Source organism: Amblyomma maculatum, chromosome 7 (assembly GCF_055883805.1).
Source record: "Amblyomma maculatum isolate TAMU_Amacu chromosome 7, ASM5588380v1, whole genome shotgun sequence".
Classification (NCBI taxonomy): domain Eukaryota; kingdom Metazoa; phylum Arthropoda; class Arachnida; order Ixodida; family Ixodidae; genus Amblyomma; species Amblyomma maculatum.
Genome location: NC_139350.1, coordinates 139,484,426 through 139,511,643, shown reverse-complemented (window position 1 = coordinate 139,511,643; position 27,218 = coordinate 139,484,426). Strand labels below are relative to the sequence as shown.

Below are 27,218 nucleotides of genomic sequence, written 5' to 3'. Positions count from 1 at the left end.
GAAGTGGCCGGCCGACCTTCGGCACCCGACTGAGGGCCGGCGTCGGGGATTGACACTGACTTAACGTCGGCCGATTTTCGGCAATCGACTACGGCCCGACCTCTTTGCCCGACGTGACCGACCACCTGCCGCACGTGGGCCGGCCGCCTGCCAGCATTACTGAATGGTCGGCCGCTCGTCTGCCCTAGCTATTTTGCTGACAAAAGACCGTACGTCGGCCGGTTGCTTCCCGATGCCGGTTAGTGCAAGGCAGATGGCTCAAAACCACGGCATAGTGTCCGGCATCGCCCCTCGTGCAGGTATTCATGCCATGCATTTAATATATCATGGCCCATGCATATATAACGGGGTAGCGCATACAAATGCATAAAGAAAAGCAGTAGCTTTTCTGATGCCATGAAGAAACAAAAGAAGCTGCAGTATTTGGTGAAAAGTTTATTTGTCCAGAGCATTCAGAAAAAGCTCGCGATTTGCTTTTTAACAAGCGTGGATATATGACTGACTATAGAACACGCATGTGCCCCATGTGGAAGATGGGCTTGAGGCTTGTTCTTTTGGCAGCCTGTCGATCACTGGATGTCTGCGACTGGTCGGATCTGCGGCGGGTTCCATCTTGGTCACCTGCACGAAGACAAGTTTTTTTAATTAAATATATCATTTTCACCTAGACTTTTACATTGCAGGCAAATATAGGGTTGAAAGGTAGAATAAATAATGTCTTTGCTCACTACCACCAACTGTACTAAGCTTTAAAAGAATGACAAGATTTGACTCGTGCTGCATTTGCCTCGATCACATAAATATATTTTATTCGCCTGACTACTACGACTGAAAACGCATTAGCGCAAAGCTGCAAAAGATAATCAGGGTCCGTCCGTGAATCTGCGAAAAAGGCGCGGGCACTTCGTTTTGCTAGGTGGAGTCATGATGTTGCAATTTGCAACTGTAGCGCACTCAAAACTTATCCTCCCGACGCACTTGTCATAGAGCGCGTATGCGGGATTCCAACGCGGCAGAACAAATTCCCAGATGAAAATGAAGGTGCCATTTCCAGCTGGAAATGCAATTTTCCAGCGGGAAATGGCATTTTCCAGCTGGAAAAAAAATAATTTCTAGCTGGAAATATTCCAGGTGAAGATTTTCTAGCTGGAAATGGCGTTTTCCAGCTGGAAAATTTTCTAGCTGGAATCTTTCTAGCTGGAAATTATCCCAGGTGGAAATTTTCCAGCTGGATAATGCCATTTCCAACTGGAAAATTTCCTAGCTGGAATTATTCTAGCTGGAAATTATCCCAGGTGGAAAAATTCCAGCTGGAAATGGCATTTTCTAAATGGAAAATTTCCTAGCTGGAATCTTTCTATCTGGAATTTTTCCAGTGGGGAATGGTATTTTCCAGCTGGAATTTTCCCAGATCAAATTTTGTAGCTGAAACTTTCCCTGGTGAAATAGAAAATCCAGCCAGAGAAATGTCGTAACAAATTCACCAAGGAGGCCTATTAACCAAATAAAAAGACACTGAACGGCTTCTTTGATAATTCACTAATATATCTAGGTGCAAAAATATGGTACATATAGGTCCACTATTGTCCATTTGAAGGAAGTAGGACAACCCTGCAAAGCACAAAGGGCTAAGAAGACAAGCTCAATGGGTACATGAAGGTGATACCTTTATTTTTGCACTGATTATAGTTACAGTAGTATTCAAGCTTTATAAAATGGCATGGAAAATCCTAGATTTAAGCACATATGCAATTTAAGCAAGACACAATGCTCGTTTGGCTCTGAAATGTGATAAAAGTCTATGCATGTAACAAATAAGGACAGTGCATCTCAAATATATCACGCACATAAAGAAAAGCATACAGGTTAGGGAAAAAAAAGCTATTCTACAGACAAGCTGTGCATTTGATCCTAGGAAGGTTGTTCATGTTGCCAAGCATCAGGAACAAATATGAAGGACATTAATCCAGTGCAAATGTTATTATAGACTTTAATACTAAATTCACCAGCCATATTATACACTTTCAATCTTAGCATGCTTCGAATCCTAGGACCTCTATTTTGGATTAACCCCGTCACGGTCATGCCGTGATTAGGGCACTCGACTTCTTTGCCCAAGGATGCCAAATGCCGCCCGTGCCGAATGTAATACAAATGCCAGCCATGGCAGCCGCTTTTTGGTGAGCCAAAAAGAAAGTGTGCTCTCTGATGTCAGTGCACATAAAAGAACCCCAAGTGGCCGAAATGTGTGCAGCCCCACACTATGTTATCTGTCATAGCCTGAGTTGCCTTGGGATGTTAAACCGGATAAACTTAACTATAAACCATTATATTCTGAATAACACCTTGCAAAACTAATAAATACACAAATGTCATTTTTCGTTGTGGATTTACTGAACTATTCACAAATATATAAAAAATATATAACAATCTTTCTGCTTGTTGGAATCCTTTTATGACCATTCAAAACTATTTACTAAGTCACAGAAATACTCCTTGTCCTCAACAGAAAAATAAATACAAGGACGTGCTTTTTCATTTACTTTGAACAGCCTCTGTTGGCCTAGCCTTTTTGCAGCCTTTATGTGGTTGCATGGATCTGTGCGCAGTGCACTGTAAACATGTGATAAGACATAAAATACTTCACTGCCTGATGGCCCCTTTGAATAAATTATTCTTTGAGCTTTAAGGTAAGTGCCATCTTCCAATTTCAATGCCGAATTGTCAATTTTTTTGTGCCTTGTGTAATTTTCTGTTGCAACTGTGGCACCATTCACTTTAGCTCTTTTGATTTCAACAGCTTCAGCATGTTGCAAATGTGCATGGTCTGCATAAAAACCACCATCCAGCCTCTTAGACTTGCCCAAGGAGACAAGAGCGCAAGCAGTGTGATCACTTTTTTTTTCGCATATCATCTCTAGTGCTTGCTCACTTGCCAGTGCCTTCAGTGCAAAAAGGCTGCCTTGCAGAAGCAGTCGTGTAGCAATCTGCAGCGCAACTCCATTAGCCGATGTCACTAGCTTGAGAAGTTTACCGGAATTATTCTCAAACGAAAAGCAAGAATGTGCCCATAAAGGGCGAAAAAGAATAACTGATTTTGGAATATGCAATAGTTGGTGCACATTGTACGCATAGCACTTTCCCCATACAGAAACTGCATATAGTCACAACAAACTCTGTTAACAACCTGGAGCAATTGTTTCGACATCTGCATTAGAAACTGAGTCCTTAAGGAGAATGTACACTCCTGCAACAAGGATGCTCCAGTGTTGCAAATTGTCAGAATTCAAAACATCAGTGAGACATGGGATGCTGTAATACAGCAGCCAGTTCTGCCATTCTGATGCCTTCCAATACTTTCTCAGAAGTAGTGATCTCGGCTGGCGATTTATGCACCCTGGCATTCTGATCCCACATAACCTTTTGTTTATGACTGCCACTGAAGATGGCCTGCCACAATAGAAATCAGCCCGTCTCTGACAGCCAGAGTTCTGTCATGTTTCGTGCAATGCCCAGCAGCATGCAATGCATGTAATCAGGGCACCAAGCCCAAGTGAGGCTAAAGCCAGGAAGATTTATAAGAAGAGTTGGGCCCTTAACCCCCCGTACAATGGTATTGGTGTGGTAGGACCTCTGGATGTCTGACAGTTTCCTCGTCACTTCGGTCAGGAAAGGGCTCAGTCACTGGATACTTCACAGTACCTGCAGAAGTAATAACAGAAGAACATGATTAACACTTGCTTTAATTGGGTTCGATCATACTGCCATTAAATGGTTTAGCACCATGAAAAGCAGGAAGGCAAATTCTTTCAAACTTAGGTCTTACTAGGTTGACTTGTCTCACAAAGAAATCAGAAAAACACTGCAGATGATGACAGCAGACCTGTTGGGCTAGTACTGAATAACCACTGCTCTCGGCCATGCTCAACTCATTAGGCCCACAAACACTGTGACCCTTAAAGCAATGTGTTATAATTTTCCCCGAAATCATTGCTAGTAAACCCATTTTTTCAGTGCTATGAATTATTTTTTTAATGTTGATGCATTCTTACATTAAAGCATGTAACAAAGTTTTAATTCATTTTCTGATATGAGCCACTATACACTATATTCAGGTGCTCATAACTCCTTCAACACAACGAGATGGACATTATGCTGTCATATATTACTCAAACATGATATATTTTGTTATGAACACGAAGCAAAATATTGCGATTCTACTGCTGTTGTCGACTCCATGTCCTTATCTGAAAAATCACATAATTCAGCTCCATTTCAGGCATAAACAGCCAGTCAGAAGAAGTGCTAATGATGAAGCAGGTCAATGGCCATAGAAACCTGATTACACTAACAATAAAATATGTGCACAATTATAAAGCTAAGATTAAGAAGTAGCTAACTGAGCCAAATTGCTACTATATATAGTTAAGGCCAGTAAAGTTATTCCTTTCTAATAATTTTAGCAAAACATTTGTCCCTTTTATATTGGGTCACAAAAAACTGATGCACAGTACGTAGTAAGATTTGCACCTGTAGCAATACCTTCTAACTTTTCTGAATAAAACTTTTATCTCATGCGTCAAAAAGTGTTCACGGTTGGCCCTCTCAACTTTCCCTGCTAAACGCCAGCTAGTGTAAATAGTTTCTAAGAATATGCTGCTCCTTTTAGAAACAAAAAGTAAACAGTGACAACTTGCATTCACTGCAAATACTTACCATCTACATTGGTCCCTGGGTGGTAGCACCAGCTGCAACCATAATATCCATTGAACTGGATAACATGTTGCATTGCTGCCCGGGCTGGAGCATCAGCACAGCAACATATGCAGAACACCTGCAAAATAAACTTTTCTATAACCTGCTGGTAAAATAATAACGCAATCCTGAACTTTGTTTCTGTCAAACTTTGCTGATGTGTTCATAAAGGTGACAGAGGATCTCTATTTGAAGAACTCAGCATGTTTACAAATTAATGGTGATCAGATATTTCAAATAACAGAACATCAGACTTCAGAAAATTCTGTAAGCTCATTTTTCTCTGACTCGTCTCTCCTTTTTTCCCCCTACCTCTAATGTCCGAGAACTGTCACTGCTTGTGTTGGCAGCTGCCCTTTATTAAAGGTTCAGGGATCGTGAGAACATAAAATAAACCACAAAGAGTAGCCATATATGATAATTATATATATGGTGTCATACCTTTGAGCGTACAAGCCTTCCCTCATGAATCCATGCGATGCCTTCGATGTTGAGTCTCTTCAGGTGAGAGACAGGCCTCCATCAACAATGTCATGTCCCAGACAACCATATCAGATCCAGGAGATGTCCATAAAATGTACCCCTCAAAATATTTAATATTCAGAGGATCTCCATAAATACCCACAATTGGTCCAGTGGATATTCCAGAGATGTCCCTATTGCCTCACAGTGGACGTCCACATGGACATTCATTATGATGTCTAGAGGACGTTGCATGAACATTGCCAAGATGTACAAGCATGCACTTTTAGCAGAGCTAGGGATAGCTGTTGAGCAAAACACATAGCGTGAATTATAGTTTTATTCACAAAAAGACTGCAAGCTTTCAAACACCTTCCCCTCTTCATGGGTTTCAGTTTGCGTCCGTGCTTGCGCCTCCTGGAAAATATGAAAGATGAAGTGAATAATAAAGTGGGGCATTAAGAAATTGACAGGTAACAGAAAATAGTCCCAAAAAAAGGCCGCATGCAAAAAACAAACTTGTCTGAAAGCTGGCAACAGAACTTACAGCTTTATAACAGTGAAAAAAAAAAAAATGGATGTAAAACCTTCACGTGCGAAGAAAATAAACCTATTAACATGCCCATAGTTCCACCGTGCCCGTAGTTAAAGGAATGTAAAAATTTCACAACCTGTTGTCTCTGTAACAAGGATAGTTAATAATTTGTGTTCACTTCTTTTTCAGTTAAGGTTGGAAATTGTTTTAGAGTGCAAGCTGCACTATTCAGGCTGCAACTTCAGATTTCACCTCGCTGGGACTGAATGACTTCAACCTAATTAAGCATAGGTGTCCACTAAAAAGTGAGACATACTGTGCCTTCCCTTTCTACAAAAACCAACTAAAAATTAAAAAAAAAATAGCGGAATGAAAAGGTGGTGTTAAGGCACTCTCGCATCTACTTTTAATGAGAAGCTTGAGCACCCCCCTAATTCAAACCGTGTACAGCCTTGGTAAACCATGCAAAATCACGCTTGAGCTTTCGCTCATTTAAATTTGTTCAAGCCATGCTTAAACAGGCATCTAACTGGTATGTACACACACAGTTTTGTACAAAATAGTGGCTAAATTTTCATACCTTGTTTTGCAAGCCTTTCCTGTTGCTGTTTAAGACTGCATGGAGCATGTTGGAGCCATTTCTTTATAACTGCTTGCACATCATCCACTGTTGCAACATACCGCATGCTAGACCTTGCAGCCACTGAAACAAATACAGCAGTATAGTAGCTGTGGTTCATTATTAAAATACCAAAAAGAAGGAAAAATTGTTGCCAGCCGCTGCAGTTGCTATTTAATAACTTAAGCACCTGAGTACTGAGCTGCAGCCAGTGGAATTAAAGAAACAGGGAGAGGAAAACAGGGACAAGTAGAGCGTAATGACAGCAAGAATGGAAAAGAGTTTCATACACTCTTCATAATATCCAGTGTGAACAAGCTGGCACCGCACGCATGGCAAGACAACAATCTTATTCTCTGAAGTGATCTAATAAGAGCCAGCCTAGCTTTTCACACACACAAAAAAAAAACTTGAACAAAAAATGGCAAAGCAGCAACCCATTCTGCGATGAAGGCATGCAAAGTGATGTTAAAAAAAATTATATAGCAGGGAGGTCGTGGCCTTCTACATAATGTTCTCTTCTATATCCACTCCCGCAAAATGCACTTTATGTCAATATCGGCAATTTCGCTCGCACATTTGCTAGGCGACGCGCGCAAAATGGCTCGCCGCTTAAAGAAAAAGCTAGAGGTTCCGATGACGCAGGTGATCCTTGCGCGGCGGGAATAAACTCTGGGTCAAACATGACAGAGGTGGGCTCCGGGCTGTCATTGCGGGCTAGCTCTCCAACTACCATTTCTGGTTTATGCACTTCTGCACATTCGTCGGGTTCACCAAGAGCAGAAAACGTGGCACGAGTATTCCTCGCAGCTGCGCGTGCTGCCTATGTCTTCGCTCTTGCTTAATTTAGGCATAGCAGAAAAAGTCGTGCTCTTAGGTGATGCTGAAACGTACGTACCTTTGATGAAACGTACTCCACGAACAAGGCAATGCACAGGGCGATTAACAACTTGAAATGACTGCTGCTGTCAACTTCATCAGCGAAGATGTGGCCATGTGACGCGCGTGCGACGATATGTGGCTGCCAGCAACTCGGAGAGCGGTTGAGGCGATGTGAGCTTGTGTCAGCTATGCAACATATGCATGCCAGGCACAATGACACTTCCGGCTTCCGGGGATCGCTTCCGGTTGTACAGGAATGTACTGGTAGGGTGCAGAACTATTACACCAAGCGCAAGCTGCAATACTCGGAAGCGCCAAGATTAGCAGACGTTCCCAAAATACGACGACGCCACTCGACCGCTGAGTGTATTGAAATAGGCATGTACTACGGCATGAGTCATCTGTGGACACACGTCAATTGACCGCGTCTTCTCGCCCACAGGGACAACACGTGCATTGTGTTATTGTGTTGTGGTGGCTGCGCAGCGGAGGCAGGGAAGGGAACGAGACGAACGCCGCGGACGCCATCAAAGAAAAAAAAAAAGGCGTGCTACTCCGCGCTAATTTTGTGATAGAGTTGCCGAAGATATCATGAAAGTGACAGCGCGTCGCCCAATAAACGCATTATTCATGTTCATAACAAATGTTTCATACAACAAGCCTGCAGGCAAAACATTTAATATTTTTCGCTCGCCACAAAGAATGCACTATTTCTTGGTCGCGAATGTAGGCAGCGAGTCTCTCCAACGTTATCCGCAACCTCTCCGGCACACGAGCTGCCCACGTTTTTATCATGCACTACGGCATGAGTCATCTGCGAACCGCGTCTTCTCGCTCGCGGGGGGGGGGGGGGGGGGGGGGGGGGAGGCAGGCAGAGAAGGGACAACAGGGTCTTGAAGATGAAATTGAGGGGCTTTACTTGAAGACACTGTCTGGCTTTCCACTTAGTCCGAATCAAAATTTAAAGCAGAAATCTGCTGAACTATGCATGTCCACTGAAAGTCACGTTATAACATCGAAGTTATGTACACTGTGTGATATCTTCACGACCACACAAAGGTAAGGTCATGAGGATATCCACTAAAAGATGATCTTTTAATAATGGACGCATGGACATCGCATGGGTGTACAAAAATGACGTTTGATATTGAGACCTTTTGTGAAGATCCTATGGATATTGCTGGTTGTGTGGGGTCAGGGTGCTCTTTGCCATACCAAAGTAATGGCATCATTACATTATTCCAACGAAGCAATGGTGGCAGTTCATTTACTGTCACTTGCACAGGCCAGATGCTATACTTCGATGATTTAAAAACGGGACTTCCATCAGAATTCAAAGTGAGTGTTAGGTCATACTCACTCATGCCTACTTGAGTACGCACTGAGCGGTACTGTTGGCCATCTGTAATATCAGTCATAACACCACTGTTAGGGGGTGCACGCCTTAGGGTGGTCATGACTGCATTGCTTGCTGTCTTGCTTGACAATATTGTAGAGAGTTGCTTCTGTAGTGGCAGACTCACAAAAAAACTTCCATCTCGCATCAGTTCATGCCCAACATGTGCTTTGTGGCAAACAGTACACTGCACTTGGAGCTTCCTTCGCTCTTCGGCACTGCCATGTGACTCAACCAGCAAGGAATTGCAGTATGGGCAGTAAAAATGGAACACAATGTCAGACATTTCCACACCACAGAACTTTTTAAATAAATATTTACTTTCGGGAAATGCTTTTTTGCCCAAACGATTGTTTAACAACTTTTGAATTGCCTCAATCGCTGTCCATGACAGCCCATGCTTAATGGCAACATCCAGCAACATCATGAATGCATCCCCTCTAGTAAGACTACCACTATCAATAAATGGGGCATTCAACTCTTCCGCGTCAAAAAGTTGACTCGGCTCAGCGTCATTAACCCAGTCGTGTAGGTTCTGTAGTGATGGAGGAGATACCGGCGATGTTTCGTCGGTAGATTGAGAAAAGTAACTCCCCTCCGAAGATTCATCATTACTGCTGAACTCGGACGAAGAAGGCGTGCTTCTTTGGTCATTGTGCAGCGAGTCCTGTGAAGGTGACAGCGGCGCACCCACATGCGTAGGCGAAGATGTACGGTCGTCCTGAAGCGGGTACTGCCCGAGATGCTGGGAATTCGACGGCGCTGCGGCATCAAATGCTTCAGTGCTGGGAGACGTAGGCACACTTCTGTGGCTGTCCAGCGGCGGGTCTTGCGAAGTTGACGCAGCTGCAACGTTCTTTGGATGTTGCGGCGAAGCACCAGCGTTCAAACGCCATTTCGTTGCCTTTGGCACGCAGTCATTTGAGTCTGGGTCGAGATAAGTCTTGCGCCTCTTGCGTGGAGCCATCGGCTATCAAAATCGAGCTACGTCGTTGCTTTAGATGGCTGTTAGAACCGTTCGCGAAACGCGTTAACAAGGAATCAGCCCGCACTAACACAATCGCGCTTTCGAGGTCCGTGAGGAGATACGCGCCATGCACTACAAATGGGAAGCCAGAAATCCAAATCCAAAATCCAAGCGGAGACGTCAGTGACCCCAGCCTCTTAATGAAAGCCTCATAATTTACAATTATTAGTTTGTAATATTAGTAATGAAAGTTGGTTTGCATTTTATAAAAAAATAGTTTGAATGATATAAAATGCGTAGCTCTCTGCAAGATTGTCTGCTAGATGATAATTTGGAGCCACGAACGCCAGGTGGCGCTACGCATTTCTTTGTGGCGCACATGCAGGCCTGTACTGCCTGTACGTCCATACTTTGTTGCATGTTGCATGTTTTCTCGGTACCCGTGGTCAAGTGTTGGCGACGACGTTCGTGACTTTTTCGGCCCAAGCGGCGTGTGCGAGTTCAGCCGAGAAATGTTCGCGCTGGTGCGCTTTGTTGAAGATACAACAGACAATCGGCTGCATGTTATACCTGCCGATGCTATTATAGACTTCTATCCCAAGCATGAAGCAGATTTTCAGAACAAGAAGACATACAGCGCTTACTGGGACGATCCGGAGGACGAAGAGAACGGCGGAGAATATGTCGTGCAAATTCTGAAGCTTGCCAATAAGTGAACAAATTGTTCAACCTTTTTCGTACAGGCCTGCTTTTCCTAGTTTTTGCTATCGTGAATAACTGCGACCGCATGCCGTCAGTATGCAGCGATCCACACAACACAGGCTTTATTTATAAGTTGGACGAGACGTGTGAATGAGAAAAGTCTGGCAGTTTAAATATCTGTAATTTGGTTGCTGTTGCTCGCTGCCAATTATTCCTGGATTATACGGAATTGCATGGAATTACGTAATAGATCATTAAAGAGAGAGTGAGATCGACTGACACGATGAGGCGGTGTGGCAAAAGCGATCATCGGTCGCTCCGGGTCGCGCGCGATTATTTTATTCCTTATAGCCTGCATAATAGCAAGTGCATGCATGTATCTGTTAAACATCACCTTCGAGTGTGCAGGGGTATACTACGTGCACATAAGCATTAATATGCATTCTTTTTAAATGTTTCCTATCCCTGATGATTAAGCTGTTAATAGTGGTTAATAGTGTCTTGCCTGGTGTCAACTGCTTGCAGAGTCGAGAGCAGAGATGGAAGACAAGCTCGCAGAGAAAAGAGTGGTAGTCCCTCCAATTAATAAGTCTGACTTTGAGGACAAAGATGACATGTCTGCTGCTAAGAAGGCTGCAAAACAGGTGACCTTTTTGTAGAAGGTGTATATTGTGCTTGTGGCGATAGAGCACATGTTTTAATGCTTTTGAGTATGCATGATCTTTTACTACATGTCTTACCATTTCTGTAACATTTCAGGATGCAAAGAAAAGACGGCAATACCAAGCCACAACAAAAAAAGCAGTTTTCAGCTGTGCTTGGGAAATATGTCCAGCGCACGTTGGCAAACAATGCAGCTGCATCCGCTGCTGAAACATGCAGCTTGAACGAAAGGGTGAGGTGAATTCCTACGATGGTAGATGATAGTTGATGCTGACAACTTTAGTCATAGTTTTGCTGCTTTTTAGTTTTTGAATTTGTAGTTCCACCTTACAGACTATTGAGAGCTACAGTTGCATTACAGCTCAAGAATGCAGAAGCAAAAAATGCCACTCAAAAAGGCCATCGAACCAGTCACATCAATGGCTTCTCATGACATTGCAGTTAATCCGTTGGTGTACACACTGCAGGCAACTGACAGGTGCCTCTATGAAGTGGGGCTAACTCCCACCATCGGCCCATTGTTTGCCTTCCTCTTTGCATCTAATATTCTTTATCCCTAAAAATCATCATGAGAATAGCTGTTGTCAGTACTAAGAACAAAACAAAAAAAAATCCCCAACGTTTGCCTTGGACTCGTAGACTGTTCGCTCCTTTAAATTCTATAATAACGAGCCCCTCAGTTCCCCTTCATTTCTCTGCTTAAATGTCTTGGATAACATTTTAATTCATCAAAGTAATGTCTGCAATGTTTATTGTGATTGACACATGGCATAAGAACATCTTGACTCAATTAAAAGCCCTGTATAACAGCAGCTTGCAGCTGTAAACATGGTTCTATGTCACAATGCTTATTTGGTGTTTCAAAACTTTCATCATTGGCAGAAAAGGAAGAGTTACGACGAAGCTGATACTTCGAGCTCAGATGAGAGCCTGGTATCATCGAAAGATTTGAAGGCTGCCCAAAAGGAGGCGAAGCATTAGAAATCGAAATACAATGGCCAAAAAGAATACATAGCGTCGCTAAACAAGCATGTGGCTTTCCTTGAAAGCAAGATAACAAAACAGTTGGATTCATGTAAGTCATATACCTTCAGCATGTGATTTTGTATTGGTGTAAGCATTTTATGTATTCTAAAAATTTGTTTTTTTTTCAGTCCAGCAGATGCTACAGAAGGTAGCAGATGGCCAGCATGGTAAGTCTGCAGAAAATCTTAATGGACATGCTGCTATGGCCTTCAGTTGTAAAATAATGTCGCTTGAAAGCCTGCACTTATGTGGGCCAAAAAAGGTAAGATGGCTACTATTGGTGCTCTTCAAACTTGCAGGCGTGGTGCAAATGGCCGCCGCAGCCCCCGTGGCTGCTACAGTCCCCGTGGCCGCAGCAGTCCCCGTGGCCGCAGCAACCCCTATCGCAGCACCAGCTACCCTGGCCGACAAACCAATTGGAGAAGGCCAGGAGGCTATCATGAACTGTAAGCAAGTTTTTCTGATATAACTTAGTTTTTTTGATTTCGTCACATACACACTTCGTTAAGGTGAAACTTGAGTTTTGATTTTGCTAAATGAGTCGTCACATGGTCTATTGTATCTTGCAGATGCTGACGTGGATCCTGATCACAACGAATGGTCAGGTGAAGGTGCCGACACCACTGCAGAAACTTCTCTGCAAAATGCAGTAAATTCTGAGTGTAAGTAAATGAAGGATTTCAGTCTAGTTATGCTAAATGTGCTGATGGCTAAATTTGGTGCACTCACCATTCTTAGAACCTGTGTGTGCTTTAATTTCAAGTCTGGAACTTCGCTGTCATCACTTCTGTGTGCACTATATCTTGAACTAGTGTTTTGTATTACAGCCGCCTGTGCTTTGACTGGCTTCAGAGAAGATTACTCGCTGTGCCCTGATGGACGTGTGAGTATACAATTGCCACTCATTGAGACAGCTATAAAATGCATGAATACTGCTTTTAAACTAGTCTTGTTGGAAGTGCTGGCTGTTTTGCAAAATAATTATCTGTGCATTTTACTTTTTTTTAGTTCCATCTTCAAAACAAAATTTACATAACCAAAGAGCAGGCTAGCAAGCTTTTCAAGAACAAAAAGCCTACGATCATGGTTAGAGAAGCAGCCCAGACAATTTGGGGCCTTGAAACACTAGCAAAAAGGAGTATAAGTGGAAGGCTATCCCCAACAAAAATGGGCAGCAATGAAGAACCGGCAAAGCAGCTGACTCCAGTGAAGTTGGAAGCTGTATATGGTAAGCTTATTTTCAAGTCTACTATTCGGGACTGTTGTCCACAAAGTAATATATGTGGCATCGTGCAGGAGCACAAGACGAGAAGACTGCACTCAGCTTGTCTTCTCGTCTTCTGCTCCCGTTCTTGTTTTTCACTGTTACCTCAGGATGGAAAGCTATTCTGGATATACTGTTTTGTTGCAGGTTGCCTGGCCCACTGGGGTAAAGTGAATGGCGTCGACACTTCGTCGGCGAAGAAGAGTGTGATGCGCACACTGAGTGAAAAAATTCAGGACACGAAGAGAAAATTGTCCAAAGATATGTAGGTCTGCAGCTGTATACTCGAGCATACATTGCCAATAAATGGTATTACATGAAAATCACAACTGTTTTCATTTTTCAAGAAGACCAAACAGCCACATTCCAGCAACCTACCTCCAGCTAGAAGTTACCAATTTCCAGCTGAAAATTTTCCAGCTGGATTATGAAACCGGAAATGCTTCCAGCTGGAAACTTTTCTAGCTGGAAATAATTCCAGCTGGATTTATTTCCAGCTGGAAAATTTCCGGTTTCATAATCCAGCTGGAAATAAAATTCATTTTCATGTGGGAACAGTTCCTGCGTTATTTACATGAAACCTACAATAAGTTTATACCGCAGAATACAGCTTAATTTTCTCAAACTAGATGCAACTTTTACAGCAAAAGGGACCGGATATTTAACAATAAGTCATCTGCTTTATCTTCGTTATTTAACAACCCAGCATTATTTAAAAATAATCTTATCAGCCAAGATGCAGAAGCTTATAGAACCTGTTATAAATTTTTAAAGGTTGGCACAAGTTAGCTGAACACCTCATGAGCATGTGAGCAGCAAGAAATAATCCGCACGACGAAAATACAACTGCTTGCCCAGAATGGAAGCGCACAGAGCAAAATCAATCATATGGCAGCGTGAAGCGGCTCATTCTGTGTGCATCACATATATAATTTCAAAATCCACAAAATGAACGCATTGGCGCACTTACTTTGCCAGCATGCCGCATCACTCAATCATCAATTTTCACATATAGGCATCATTACAGCAGCAAAAAAGTACAGTTCGCATAAATCTTTTACTCAGTCCTGGCACCAGCTTCGGCTTGGCAGCAGCGATGATGCTTGTACAGCTTCTGATCGCATATGGGGAGGGGTGCTGCAATATTTATATCAGTGATAACATTTGGCATTTAACTGGGTTGCATGCGTCCAATCGATGTGAGTCGGATAATCGAATTTCCCGAACAAAATCAGCGCTAATACCTGTCTGGCAAGTGCACCACCATGAAGTGAAAGGCCAGCATTTTAGTTTAGAGGAGACCACGGACCTCAGGCTTCGGCGAAACGAGCTTCGACTGTCGCAGGTGGTTTCCAGGTCGGCTGATATCGTCTTCCTGCACGATCAGCGCAAGGTGCGCACACCAATTACAAAATATGCATTTACAGTAAAACGATGCGCATAAGTCTCAAAACAATACATAATTAGTTGCAGTACATTGTCGTATCAAAGAAAATCAGCGCTAATTTGACTTACCTGATCAGTATACATGTCAGTGCATGCACCTCGATATGAAGAAGTGGAAGACGAGCGCTTTGGGGCAGAGGAGACCGGACCTCAGACTGCAGCGAAAAACGGTAATTCCTCCGCCGCAGTTCGTTTCCAAATCAGCTCAGCACGTCTTCCAGCGCAATCAGAGCAAAATGCGCACACATTGATTATAAAAAAAAAATGTACGTAGTAACAAGATGCGCATATACTTACGCGCTCCAGAAACAATTGTTACTTGCTGTATATGTCGTACCGAACAAAATCTGTGCTAATTGGACTTACCTGGTCGGTATAGTGAGTATTCCTCCATATATTAAGAAGTGAAAGGCGAGCATTTTGGGGCAGGAGATACCCAAAGACCCAGACTCCAAACGGCTCAGCACGTCTTCCTGCGCGATCAGCGCACACACCAATTATATACATAAAAAAAAGATGCAAGAAGTAACAAGATGAGCATATGCTCCAAATCAATACATTATAGTGCAGTATAATAACGTATCGAGCAAAAGCTCCTCCGATCAAGGCCAAAAGATCATGTACTTACGCATGTTTTGGTGAACTTCGGCAAGGAGAATCAAAAGAGGCTACAATCATCAGCTGCATATGCGCTGTTCTTTTCAAACGCTGGCTGCTTCAGGAGGTTGAGACTGATTGAATTTGCGCGAAATAAAAGAGGACGATAAAACTAGGCAGTAGGCATAGCGCCCACACGAAGCTGACCGCCAACTGAGTGGCGCCGCGCATCTTAGCTCCCGCGGGAAGTGTTTTCCCGCCATTTGGACACGTGACCTCAACGGGCAGGGGGAAGCTGCAAAGCAGGGAGAATCTTTCTCTGTGCGGTGCACGCGATTCTTTTTTTTCGCCGCCAGTTCTCTCCGCTTCGGCATTCCTGTCGCCCCCGAGGTAGGGTGCCTCGATGCCTTTTGCCTCCCCGTGGTTCTTTCCGCTTTGCCGCAGGGAAAAGAGATGGACCAATGAACGCGGTGGGGCAGCGGGTCCCGAGCAACGAGAAGCAGTTTTCTTTCTCCTCTCTCCGTTCCCCCGTCGTTCAAGAAGCATCGAGGTCATTTCTTTTCTTTCTTTTTTTTTTCTATGGCTTCTGTGGAACCCTCGTCTTGATACTCAGCGGGTGTTGTTCTTTGCATGAAAAAAAAATCTGGCTTGGAGTGAATGCATGTAAGTTTATTTTACCTGAATATCTTCCACACAAAGCAGATGTGGGGCCATAGAACACCTGCAGCTTCATTAAGCACCGGTTGAGGCGGGGCGGGAAAATTTTCCAAGACGGTTATGATAACTTTGCAGAACACTCTATATTATGACTGCTTTTGCAGAGATTATATAGTCCATGCGATTTATACATCCCAAGACAGTACGTGGGTTATTTAGAGCACCTCGGGATGTCATATTGATCGCAAAGCATATTTCCGTTTTTGCGTTTGGCTTCCATCATAAGCGCCTTGCAGCTCGACCAAATCCTGTGACCTCGAGCTCAAGCTGGTAAATATCAATTAAACAACATAGCAACTGCTGCAAGTTTCTCACAAAAATATTTGTCCATTTGTTCTAGGGATGCATGAAAAGCCATAGAGGGTCGCAAGGCAAAGTTCAGCGGATCCGGATGAAAGCTCATAAAAGCTCACCGCCTCTTTCCTTGACCCCGTACGAAAGGTAAACTCACTGAGCCTTATACCTGCGAAACGAATTTATGGGCATTTAGGACTGATAGGTTTCGAGGGCACTGGCAAAAGTAATTGACGATTAACATCTAATTCTTAAAGGCGCGTGATCTCTTCGGTTTACTGTGAGTTTGCTTAGGGTTAGGTTATAGGTTAACTTTATGATAAGGTTGTTTTAATGCAGAGGGTACCATTTAACCGTAAAAAAATGAACAATTACATTCGTAGGTTCAAAGCAGTTTACCGCGCAAATCCTAGGCACTTATACTAAGTATCCTTCAAACAGACAATCAGTGCCTACCAGTTCACAAATTCAAGCATAAGTTCATAAATACTCGCCATCAACTACAGAGTGTACCATCCCCGCCGTGGCTCAGTTAGTGCACACTTAAAGCTTTATTTCAAAATATGTATAAATAACAGCTAATTTCACCTTCTGTTGCGCGATGTATAATTATATCAGCAGGCTTGATTGATATAGTGTCAATATATATCATGCACGTGGTATAATTCAATGCTACATAAAATGAGGTCTTTCAATGATACGAATTTTCCACTTTTCTCCTGCTTTTCCGACGGCCTCATGGAACTTAGAAAGGAAACCTGCTGTATTGCAGTAAACTACTTTGATATGCACGATGTCATTTAATGATATATTTAGCAGCAGTGAATACGCGACTGGGGAAAAGGGGATTCGAGGAACTTTATATATATTCTGGCATTTCATGCCCTATTTCTGCGAGTGGGACTGACGTTGAAGAATTTAACACAATGAAGACAGCCACTGGTGCAGGAGCCGATCGATCCTCGTCATGTTGCGCGGGATTCTCAACACGCAATCCTTTTAAATTTTCTCAAAAGAACGAAAGGGTACTCCTTGCACAATGCTTGTGTTTGCAGGAAGTTACATTCGACAGACGAATCATCCTGGCGATCGGCTCTTAGCGTGCCTTTCATTTTTATTTGAAGGCTATCAGGACCACGTTTGTACTCTGGATAAAGACAGTCGGCCTCGGCATATGGATATATCAGGAATAAAGCTTTCTAACTGTTTTAACTTAGGCGGGCAAATATTTATCCCAAGCTGTTCCATTTAGCCTCATGCCGGCAATATCCCCGAGTTCGTCTATCGAGAGTGCAGCATATATGTATATTATGCGAAGCGTTACAGCTCATTTGGTCCAAAAGCCACCTCGCTAACTAGGTTTAACTAGGTTTTCACTTGAGTATTGTCGAGTTTTGTCTGAATTATTCGTAACGCGGTAATAAATATGGAGGTGCGGTTCAGGTTCCCACTGGGATCTGTGACAGATGCTGCGCCTTTACTTTCCTATAAACAATTTACAATTAACTGCGGTTGTCCCCTGAAATAGAGAGATAGAGAAGAATGAGAAGGCGTTGTATCCCGTCGAACGTTAAGGGGAAGCTTGAGCGTCTCCCTAATTTTATTTCCTTCTTTAAATTAATAACTATTCCATCGTATCACTGTGTAAGGTCGTGAAACAATATACTCTGTGCGAGTGCATACGTGTGTAATTAGTGCGTGCGTGCGTACGTGCATATGTCGCACGCGGCTTCATGCTGATGTCGGGATAGACTATTAACTAAATAATCTCGGACATCTTGTTCATCCTAAAGTTATAGCTAATTAAAGTATGTGCGAAACTTCTGATAAAGCCAAGTGCACACAGCCGGTGCCAACTTTCCCACATCTATGTTCCTTGATTGTTTATTGATCCAGCCTCCCAATGATATGACCCTGCATGGCTTAGCACATGTTTTCTTGTGTATTCCTCTTGCAAAGTCAATGTACTTTGATTATATTTTCACTATAGCTAGGTGGTGGCGCCTATTTGGGTTCCGCCTTGTCTTCATTGTGCCCTTTGTTGTGCGCTAATGGGTATCCGAGTTAGTGGATCACATAGGTTACGTTGGGCGGCCTTAACTTTCATACTGGCTTAGAAGTAGAAGGCAGATGTTTGTAGTGCATGGTCAGGGGAAGGACAGGAGCACGTGTTCGCATAGTTAGAGGAGATGTTTGTAGACGGAGCATGGATAGCCATAGCCGTATCTAATCGCTGCGAAGCACTCTGCTATTCTGCGCCCTAGACATATGTGCCAAAGGTATGCGAAGTGAGAGACGCCTGTTGCACCCAATCTCCCGCATGTTAAGAGACATTCGGTGGCGCACTGAGTGGGGCGTACTCGATCCCCACCAAATTACGACAGGCTTTACAGCTGGCATATTGATCCCCACTGTATCAACTTTGGTCAGGTTGAGTCTCACACACATGTGTCCTTAAGGACTGTGTCGCAGCTTGGACATTCCGCTGCCTAGCGCCGTGAGCTTTTTATTTTCGTCGCAAAGAGGAAGGCCGCGCGAAGCGTTTGAACAACATTTAGTGAAGCCGTGGGATTGATCATTTGGCAGAATAGGAATGCGGTCGATCGTAATATTCTTTCGGCGACCCCGTCATCTACTTTTCCCCATATGCTAGTGCGTCTCACCACGATATAGCAAAGATATGTGTGAGCCCAAAGAATCGAGCAATAGACTGCCTGGAAATTTGTTAGGTGGTCAGAGCTCCTGAAGGAGTCCTGTTGTAGCTTCATTATTGATATACAACGTGTGACCAGACGCCCACTGCGTCATATATTTTTTGGTGCTACCTTATATGTTTGGTATATGTTCACGCCTTAAAACTAACTAAAAGCTCTCCATATTATTAGTCTGCAAGCCACAACAAAAACTCGAAATTGCGGCAGCTGTTTCAAGAAAGAAGTCTTTTCAATAAGCTTTTTTTTACTTGCGCGTACCTCATGCAGCTCTCAATAAATATTCTTAATTTTCAATCACTGTACATCATCGGGGTCTCAAACTCATATTGATATGCAGGATGCATTGAGAAAATGTGTCTCGCGGACCATGGAGTGAACAATAACAAGGAAAACAAGATAGAACACATAAATTAAAACAATCTGTAAAACAAAAGCAAAATACTAATAAAATAAATAAAAATCGACTGCTTCGTTCCTATGAAACCACACTCCCATTATTTGAGAAAAAAAAAAAACAGGAAAAGTGGAGCATCTTCAATTTTTGTGTCCAAATGCTCCGGAGGAGCGCATTACATACTTCAGGATGCTTGGCGCAGTTACGGAAAGGATACAGCGGTTGAAAACTACCAGTCACTTGTCCTGACAATATATAAATGCGAATGAAAAAGAGGTCTGGTTGTCCAGCGCCTATAGTTATTGAAGGTAACAAAGTTGACTATCTCGTAATTTTCACTAGTAACGCGCAGCTTTGGAAAACGCGCTTACATTCCCAACATTTCGTTCGCACGTACAGCATCCTCGCGCGCTCGAGATAGTCTCTTGCATGGTTCGCGCTCTACGCTTTTGCAACGAACTTGAAAGCACGCACCCACGAGCACCCACAAGCTGCCTAGTCTTCCAAGAACTGTTGACAAGAAGCGGGGGAGGAGAGGGGGGTAGTTTCCGGTCCATTGTAAAATCGGACCGCTTGCTGCGAAAATGCGCCCTTTCGACTTCCGAAAAAAAAAATGAAAAGAGCCGCCCCCCCCCCCCCCGGCAGGTCGTAAAAGAGGATGAATGGGCCACACACACAAAGAAATAAACCAAATTACAAGCAGGGGGTTTACATGAGACCGACAAAGTCGGGTCGGGGAGACCTGTTGGGTTGAAAACCGGCTAACGGGCTCATGTATATGCTAGGGGGTCGAGCTAATTAGGACCGTCGGGTCGGGTCCCGCCAGCCCGAGTGCAGGCGGTGGGTTTGCTCGACCCTACCCGATCGGCGAGGGGCATGTATACGCTGACACGTCGGGCCGATGCCTCCTCTCGTGCCTCCTTGCTGGTCGGGGATGGGACCGTGAGCTGTTCGTCTGAGCATTCCTCCTCTGCCTCCTCTCCCGCCTGCGCTGCATGGTTCACTTGCTCGACGCACGGTGTAGCAGCGATCTTTACCCGACAGAAACGTACTCATGTAAACCCGGACGGGTAGGGCTGGCTCAGCTCAACAACCGGCTCCCCCCCCCCGCCCGACCCGCTTGCGTCGGGCTCATGTATACAAGGCTAAGGACGCTGGCCCGTTTTCTCACGGCTCTTAGATTTACCAGACAGTTTTGAGAAAAAAGTATGCGATTAATAACCTGGTCAATAATCATTTTCCTTCATTTTTTTCATGTATTTGATCATAAGACAACTTTGTTCGAAAAGAGCTCCCCAAAAAATAGTATACAAATACCACAAAACTGCATGCTTTCTTTAAAGTCGGCGTGTACACATCTCTTTTCTCGCCCAGTCAGGAACACTCGCCACCAACTTTCGAGCTGCAAGGGTGACACAGTTGCCCTGCACTTCCCACCATTTCCTCCTTCTTTTCCGCCCTTCCCTCGAAACGTCCGTGTGCGCGGTCGGTTTGTTTCGTCCGGGTCTCCCTCCGTGTATGCATTTCTCTCCTCCAGCTGCGACGCCGTGTTTTTAGTTTGTCTCTTTGGTTGCCTGTCGGAGCGTTCGCCGCGGCCAAGGCTTGCCAGTACCCTACGCATAATGTCTGCCCCCGTACTTTTTCTCTTCTGTCCGCTTCTTTTATTTTACACAATGGCCTTTTCTTCCCTTACAAAGTGAAGTTGCGTCTACTCAAGTGCCCTGCCTAATAGCGGACGAATTTCAGTGAGTGATACGGGTTAAATGGGGTGTACGGGCGCGTGTGCGCCAGAATATAATTGAAGTTACATCACTCTGCTGCTGCGCTTCGTAACAAGCAAACAGTATAATGACATATATGATCTACACATGAAATCGCGGTCACCTCGTGGCTTGCTGTTTATCAAGAGAGCTCGGTAAAAACATTTTACTAACAGCTAGGGTTCACTAAAAATGTGAGCTACAAGTTAAATAAACAATAGCATTAATTATTGTAACAAAACATTTGCACCAAACAGCATGTATCATTTTGTTCCATACTAACCGCAAATTACATAACATCGCGAAAAACCAAAGCCAAGTAACAGGCAAATTAAAAAAAAAGTAGCAGTCGTGCTCTTCATAACTTTTTTCAATGTACCACCAACAGTCAAGCCGACGCATTGCCGCACTCTTGCCATGAACCTGGCGCCGTGCCCGGCATTTATACCACCCGCGAAATCGGGCCAAAACCCGCTGAGAACTACTTGCCGAAATGGCTGGCGGCCACCTCCGGGCTGACCACTTGCCATGGTTCACTAGCCGACTAAGTCGGCTGCCGACCATTTTCCGAACGTCAGCGAAGGATGCTTTGTGTCTTCTGCATTTCTTTCATGGCAACAAGTTTTGCATCCATCATATGCGTCAAGTGATTTTTAACTGGACCTGTAGCCTGAAACAGACTCTGACTCCCATCACAAATTTGTTTATTATATATTCAACAAACTGCATTTATTTGTTTCCATAAAAACATTGAAATGCTTTAATAACTTTCATTGCCTTGAGTGAATGTTTGTCATTCGTTACATTAATTGCTAGCAGACCAGAAATTCTTGTTTTTATTTGGCTACCTTACACTTACAAACACATATATAGTTACATGTGCTAAACTATTTTTGCTTCCATTTCGTATCCTTTTCATACAACCTCAGAGTTTAAAGACAATTATCAAACAGCACTTGTGAATATATCCAAGTGGACACATTTTTAATTGCACAATGATGGCATAATGCAATGAAGAATAAGTTAATGTGTTCCACCACTTCAGTTTGCAAGACTTATGAAAGAGAAAGGTAGCATGCACTATAGCTTATTTTTAACATCAGTTTTCTGGGCCATATGCCATCTTTTATGCAACTAATATGCCCCAACCGTGGAAAGAAAACTTTCTTACACATTAGTAAGGTGTGGAGACGAGTAAAACGAGTATTTGCTGAATTTGGTCCAGATGCTGTGGGATTGCTTTTCAGGATATAAAAAGGTTTTTTTAGCATAAAGCAGGCGTTATAAACACTGCTGTCCCTATAGGGAAGTGTGGACTGCACCACGTGCAGTGCTCAGGAGAGCGTGGCTGGAGATTGGGGGGGGGGTTCGATGAGAAGTAGCAACTTATTACTCATTGAAGTCTAAATTACTCTGTGAGAATACAAAGACAAATGAGTAGGCGCGGATGCTTTTTTTACAATGTGCAGTTAGAGAAATATATGCAAGACGATTCATATGCTGCATTACTGTGGGCCCCAAGTTCTTTTCTTCCCAAGAGAAGGCTTTCTCAATTTTGCTGCTGAAAGAGGTGATTGTTAAAATGAGATACAAGTCAATCCACCATGAAATCAAACCTGACAACCTCCATTGTCACTCCGCTTCTGAAGACCACTTTGAGACTAAATGTATTCTGTTAGCTAGGCATCACTGATCATTGGTAATTTTTTATTAGTATGTAGGGTGCAGCAGTCTGTGACTTTGCTTTTATATGTTGCTTGCACCTATAGCATATGTGGTGCCTGAAATAGTAAATGCTGCATACCTTCATTTGCAGACAAAGCACCTATACCTTGACAAAGCGGTGGTAAAGTTGGAGGCTTTAAAACTCTTTATCAAAGATGAGTGTGGCCACAGTATGTAACGCTATTGAGCAGAAACTCGTAAAATCAAATGAGCTCGGAATATCAGTAGATAGGTCCCAGAAGTTAAACAAGAGTATGGTAGGGGAACGTGTCTGTGGTTCAGGGTTTTTGATGCTGGACTGCACTGGTAGGTTTTATGCCGAGCTCTGCATTAAATCAAAAGCAATTTTAGAAGCTGCAGAACATATCTGGTTCTCTTGAAGTGAAAAGATTTCTTTATTCTACTGAGAAACCGCTCAAGCCTCAAAGTATGTATTCCAAACCCACATCCTTCTATGACAGCTGTCTGATAGAGCACATTTCATAGAAATTCGTTTGCTGAGGAGACACCTCAAAGTGGCTGGTATGTGGCTGGTATTGGACTCGAAGAGACCAACAGTTGAGCAGCATTGGACTTCCCTGGGATGTGATTTTTTAGTCTCTCCCAAGCCTGCAGCTATTCCTAATATACGAGTATCTATTGTATCCTGTGAGAGGAGGTTTTTCAAACTGAAGCTTATCAAAAAATGCTTTAGACCTATGATGGGTCAGTACAAGCTTTCAGATCTTGAATTATCGCCTCTCGAAGGTGAGCTGGAAAAAAGCATCGATTTTGACAAAGCGAGTAGCAGCTTTGAAGCCTTAACGACCGGAAAATGAAAAGTTTGGTATTTGGGGTTGTTTCTTTTTTTTTTTTGCTTTATGCTCTTTGGATCAATACCCATTTTCAAAACAAAATTAATAATATCTGGAATTAGTTGCTCACAGTAAGATGGCTTCAATGTTTCCCACTCTCTGTACACAAGCCATTTCTTGTTTAATAGATCGATCGAGGGGTATGCTTATTTCGTATGTGCGACAGACTTGATTATGCACTTGTCCCTTTGCAAACTTTCTATTTTACAGCGTAGTCATTGAAGGCCTCAATTATGACTTTGTTTTTGTAACTTCAATTCTTTTCTGCGTGTTCGGGTTGTCCCTTTGCTATTAGCAAGCTTTCTTCTCAAATAGCATTTCTATCCCTATCTTTGCACGTGAGCACTCAGTCTAACATTCTAGCTGGTTTGCTATTAGTTTATTCTTTGTCACTGTTGCCAATGTAAGAGCAGTTGCCTTGTTCACATTCAAAGCTTTCAATAGCCCTTATGAAGAGTTTGTGGAAGCATAAAAAATATGTACTGCAATACGGCACATCTCCCAATTCTCGAGGTTTTTGCTGGCACTGCTATGCCTGACGTAAACGAAATAGCCCACAATGGCACAAAGTTATAATTCTGGTGGCATCTGCCATTTTGCCATTTTTTAGTTGCTGTACGTGCATCACACCAAGTATTTCTAGACACTCAAAGTTTGTAATTCTCGTGGTTTTTATGTGCCCTTTTAATTTTGTGGTCCTAATCTAGAAATTCATCTGTCAAAAACCTCTGTTTAGTTCTTCACAAATGCACCTTTCTTAAGAAAAGAAAAAATATGACATTAACCTCATAACATAGCTTGTTTATATATGCAAATATTATCGGTTATGGGGCATGCTTGTTACATTGAAGTCTTAAGAAATGAAGGAAAAAAATGCCTTGGCTTGCAACATGTTGTGTGATATGAAAAACAAACTTCCCCCATCAAAGAAAGCCTTGAGGACAAAGTAGGTGGTGGTATTGCACTCAGGTGTGTGTCTGAAAGGGGGGGGGGGGCGTGTCTTTGCACCGGGTGTCGCAGACCCTAGTGACGCCATTGGGGGTTAGAAATGGAGTGCTTTCATGGAATACAGAGGAATGAACACAACCGGTCACGGGGACTGCAAACATGTGCATTATCAGCGCTTGTGCCCTCGTTTTTGTGTTCTTTCTGAGTTATAAACCATCAACAGGTAGTGAGGCTCACATGCAACAGGTACCTTATACGCATGAATGTTGTTTTAAAGTAATGTAGACATATTGTCAGTTTTGTTCAAGTACTGCCTATGAAGCAACACTACAAAAAACAATGGTAGTGAGCCGCCACATGCATTTATTTTTCCGGTTTTGAAAACATTTCAAGCTACAATTTCCATGTCACTTTGCATAAAAGAAGGTATAGCTTTTTTGCAGGAATGTTTTCAGAGTGTGCTAAAGAAAGAAAGTGTAAAGAAAGATGGTAGCCTCTTTTATGCATGATGTTTTTGTGCCACACACGAAGTGAAAAGGTATCTCGTTGGTTAATGGCTTTGCAATCAGTGGATTAGTCATGCAGTGCTGCATGACAGACTGCTGAAGGACCGATACATCCTACAAAGGACTAAAAATGAGAAAGCATGGCGATGAAGCTAAAGGCCCGTGATCTGCCAGGAAACAGTAAGGTGGCTCTGAGAAAGACTTTTATATTGGCAGTAGTAAGGATGGCAGTCCTCTGCTTTGTGGCTCTTCACTTGGCAGGGACAACAATACTGCACTAACACCTATTGTAGTTTTGCCCATGCTGTCAGTTATTCTCATAGCTGCGGCGGTGACTTTAAAGATGTGATGCATTTATTTAAAAAATGCAAGGGAGCCAAGTTGTGGCCAATTGAGTTTTCCAGCTGGTCTGAATGGGGAAAAATGTAAAAGCATGAAATCAATTGACTTTAATTTTTCAGCCTAGTCGGCCACTTCATTTGGCCACTCTAGTACTAGCCAGTGCTTTTTAAGTTTCAAGGGCTCACATCTAAAAAGTGTTTGAGATCCTGCTAGAGTCTTGCACTTTCCAATTGAGTTTCCAGTCAGAATTTAGGTTTTCTCTTGAAGACCTCATTCCATTAAGCATCTTTTCATATTCCAATTTTTATTCTAATTAGAATTTTCCGTCCCAATAGAATTTCCATAATCAAATGCCTTCCAGTTTCCAATGACCTCCCAGATGGAACAAGTACTTAGTCCCAACTGCATAGTTTTTGACTCTTTGTAAACAAGCAATTTAATTCTATTATGGGTTGCTAAGTGGTTATCTTACTGGTTAAAATTGTTATTCCTAATGAGCATCCAACTTGAATGGACAGTTATGCATAGTGAAACTGGAATTCAAACTGCAATTTAATGATGCATTGTGTGTATGCTGGCTAAGATATTAAAAGAAGCTGGTGATCATAATACTCCTTAGCTGCATTTGGTTCCCTGGTAAAAATTGACACAAACATATTAAATTTCAATAGGCTTTGCAACTAAAAATTTTGCAACTGATTTCAAAGTCTAGTCTGGAGTCAATGATTTCAATTCGAGCATATTAGATAGTCTTGAGACCTAAACTAAATGTTTCAAAGAGCAATTCAGGCCTTGGACCCATTTACAAAGGAGCAGCAGATATTAGCTGCAGAGTAGGATAAAAAAATTACATTATTTAGAAAAAAGGTGCAAGAATTAGAGACCCTACAATATTGAATGCTAGCTTTATGTAAAACATGGCACCCGTAGACACAAAGTTGCATAAAGAATCAAGCAAGCATCATGGGAAGCTTCTGGCACGAGTTGAACAAGAGAGGAAAGGTCTGTGGAAAATGCATGTGAAACAAATAATTCAAGGTAGTTATTTTCTCTTACCCCAGGTGCTTTGCTTGCATGTCTATCATCTACACCACCCGAAGGGTACAAAGACTTGAAAAAAAAAAAAAAAAGATGAGTAGACTGTTAGGATACTCTGTAATGTGATATTTGAGTCCATCTGGTGGCATCATCGATAACTTGGCACCTTTGTTGTCAGCAGTATGAACAAGCATGCGTCCATTTTGTCAGTGGTACAATCCCACAGCCCGTAGTGCTCTTCTCTGAGCAGTGACAGCTAGCAGCAAATGGGAGAAATGTCATGAAGATGAATGACAGAGAAATCAGAGGTGCTACTTCTCGATTGTTCAGTGGCATAGTTTTTTTCCACTACTTTTTGAAATGTAAAAGTATAGTTCCAGTCCACTTGCTCTCTTCCTGTTTTTTGTTGCTATGCTCGATATTCGCGTGAACTTGCAATATAACAGGGACGGGGACACCTAGGCTTCACTTCTAAGGGGCAGGATGTGATAGTGTTAAGGGGTCCCTATGCTGCTGTTCATCAAACTATCCGAAACGTCAGTGTTCCATACGATCATGGAAGGTTGCCAGGCAGAATCTTGGGCACCTGGTGCACATGCAATGAGGTGGCCA

The 27,218-nt window shown here is 42.9% G+C and overlaps 2 protein-coding genes and 1 long non-coding RNA gene across 3 annotated transcripts; 1 reads left to right on the top strand and 2 right to left on the bottom strand.

The window, feature by feature from the left end:
- Positions 1-3,650: 3,650 nt before the first annotated feature.
- On the bottom strand, positions 3,651-5,291 carry LOC146184866 (uncharacterized). The gene is made up of 3 exons (XR_014708947.1): positions 5,197-5,291; positions 4,717-4,834; positions 3,651-3,702 (listed from the first exon to the last, which is right to left on the bottom strand). It is a non-coding gene; the product is annotated as an uncharacterized LOC146184866 (long non-coding RNA).
- Positions 5,292-8,279: 2,988 nt separating this feature from the next.
- LOC146184865 (uncharacterized) lies at positions 8,280-9,076 on the bottom strand. Its single transcript, XM_084609519.1, has one exon. It carries the CDS (start codon positions 9,074-9,076, stop codon positions 8,297-8,299), a length of 780 nt encoding a protein of 259 aa, XP_084465645.1. The 3' UTR covers positions 8,280-8,296.
- Positions 9,077-10,044: 968 nt separating this feature from the next.
- Positions 10,045-13,574, top strand: LOC146184864 (uncharacterized). Its single transcript, XM_084608636.1, has 10 exons — positions 10,045-10,328; positions 11,078-11,213; positions 11,864-11,955; positions 12,031-12,056; positions 12,136-12,174; positions 12,307-12,453; positions 12,577-12,669; positions 12,835-12,890; positions 13,016-13,235; positions 13,419-13,574. Exons 1-10 carry the CDS (start codon positions 10,129-10,131, stop codon positions 13,538-13,540), a joined length of 1,131 nt encoding a protein of 376 aa, XP_084464762.1. The 5' UTR covers positions 10,045-10,128; the 3' UTR covers positions 13,541-13,574.
- Positions 13,575-27,218: the final 13,644 nt, after the last annotated feature.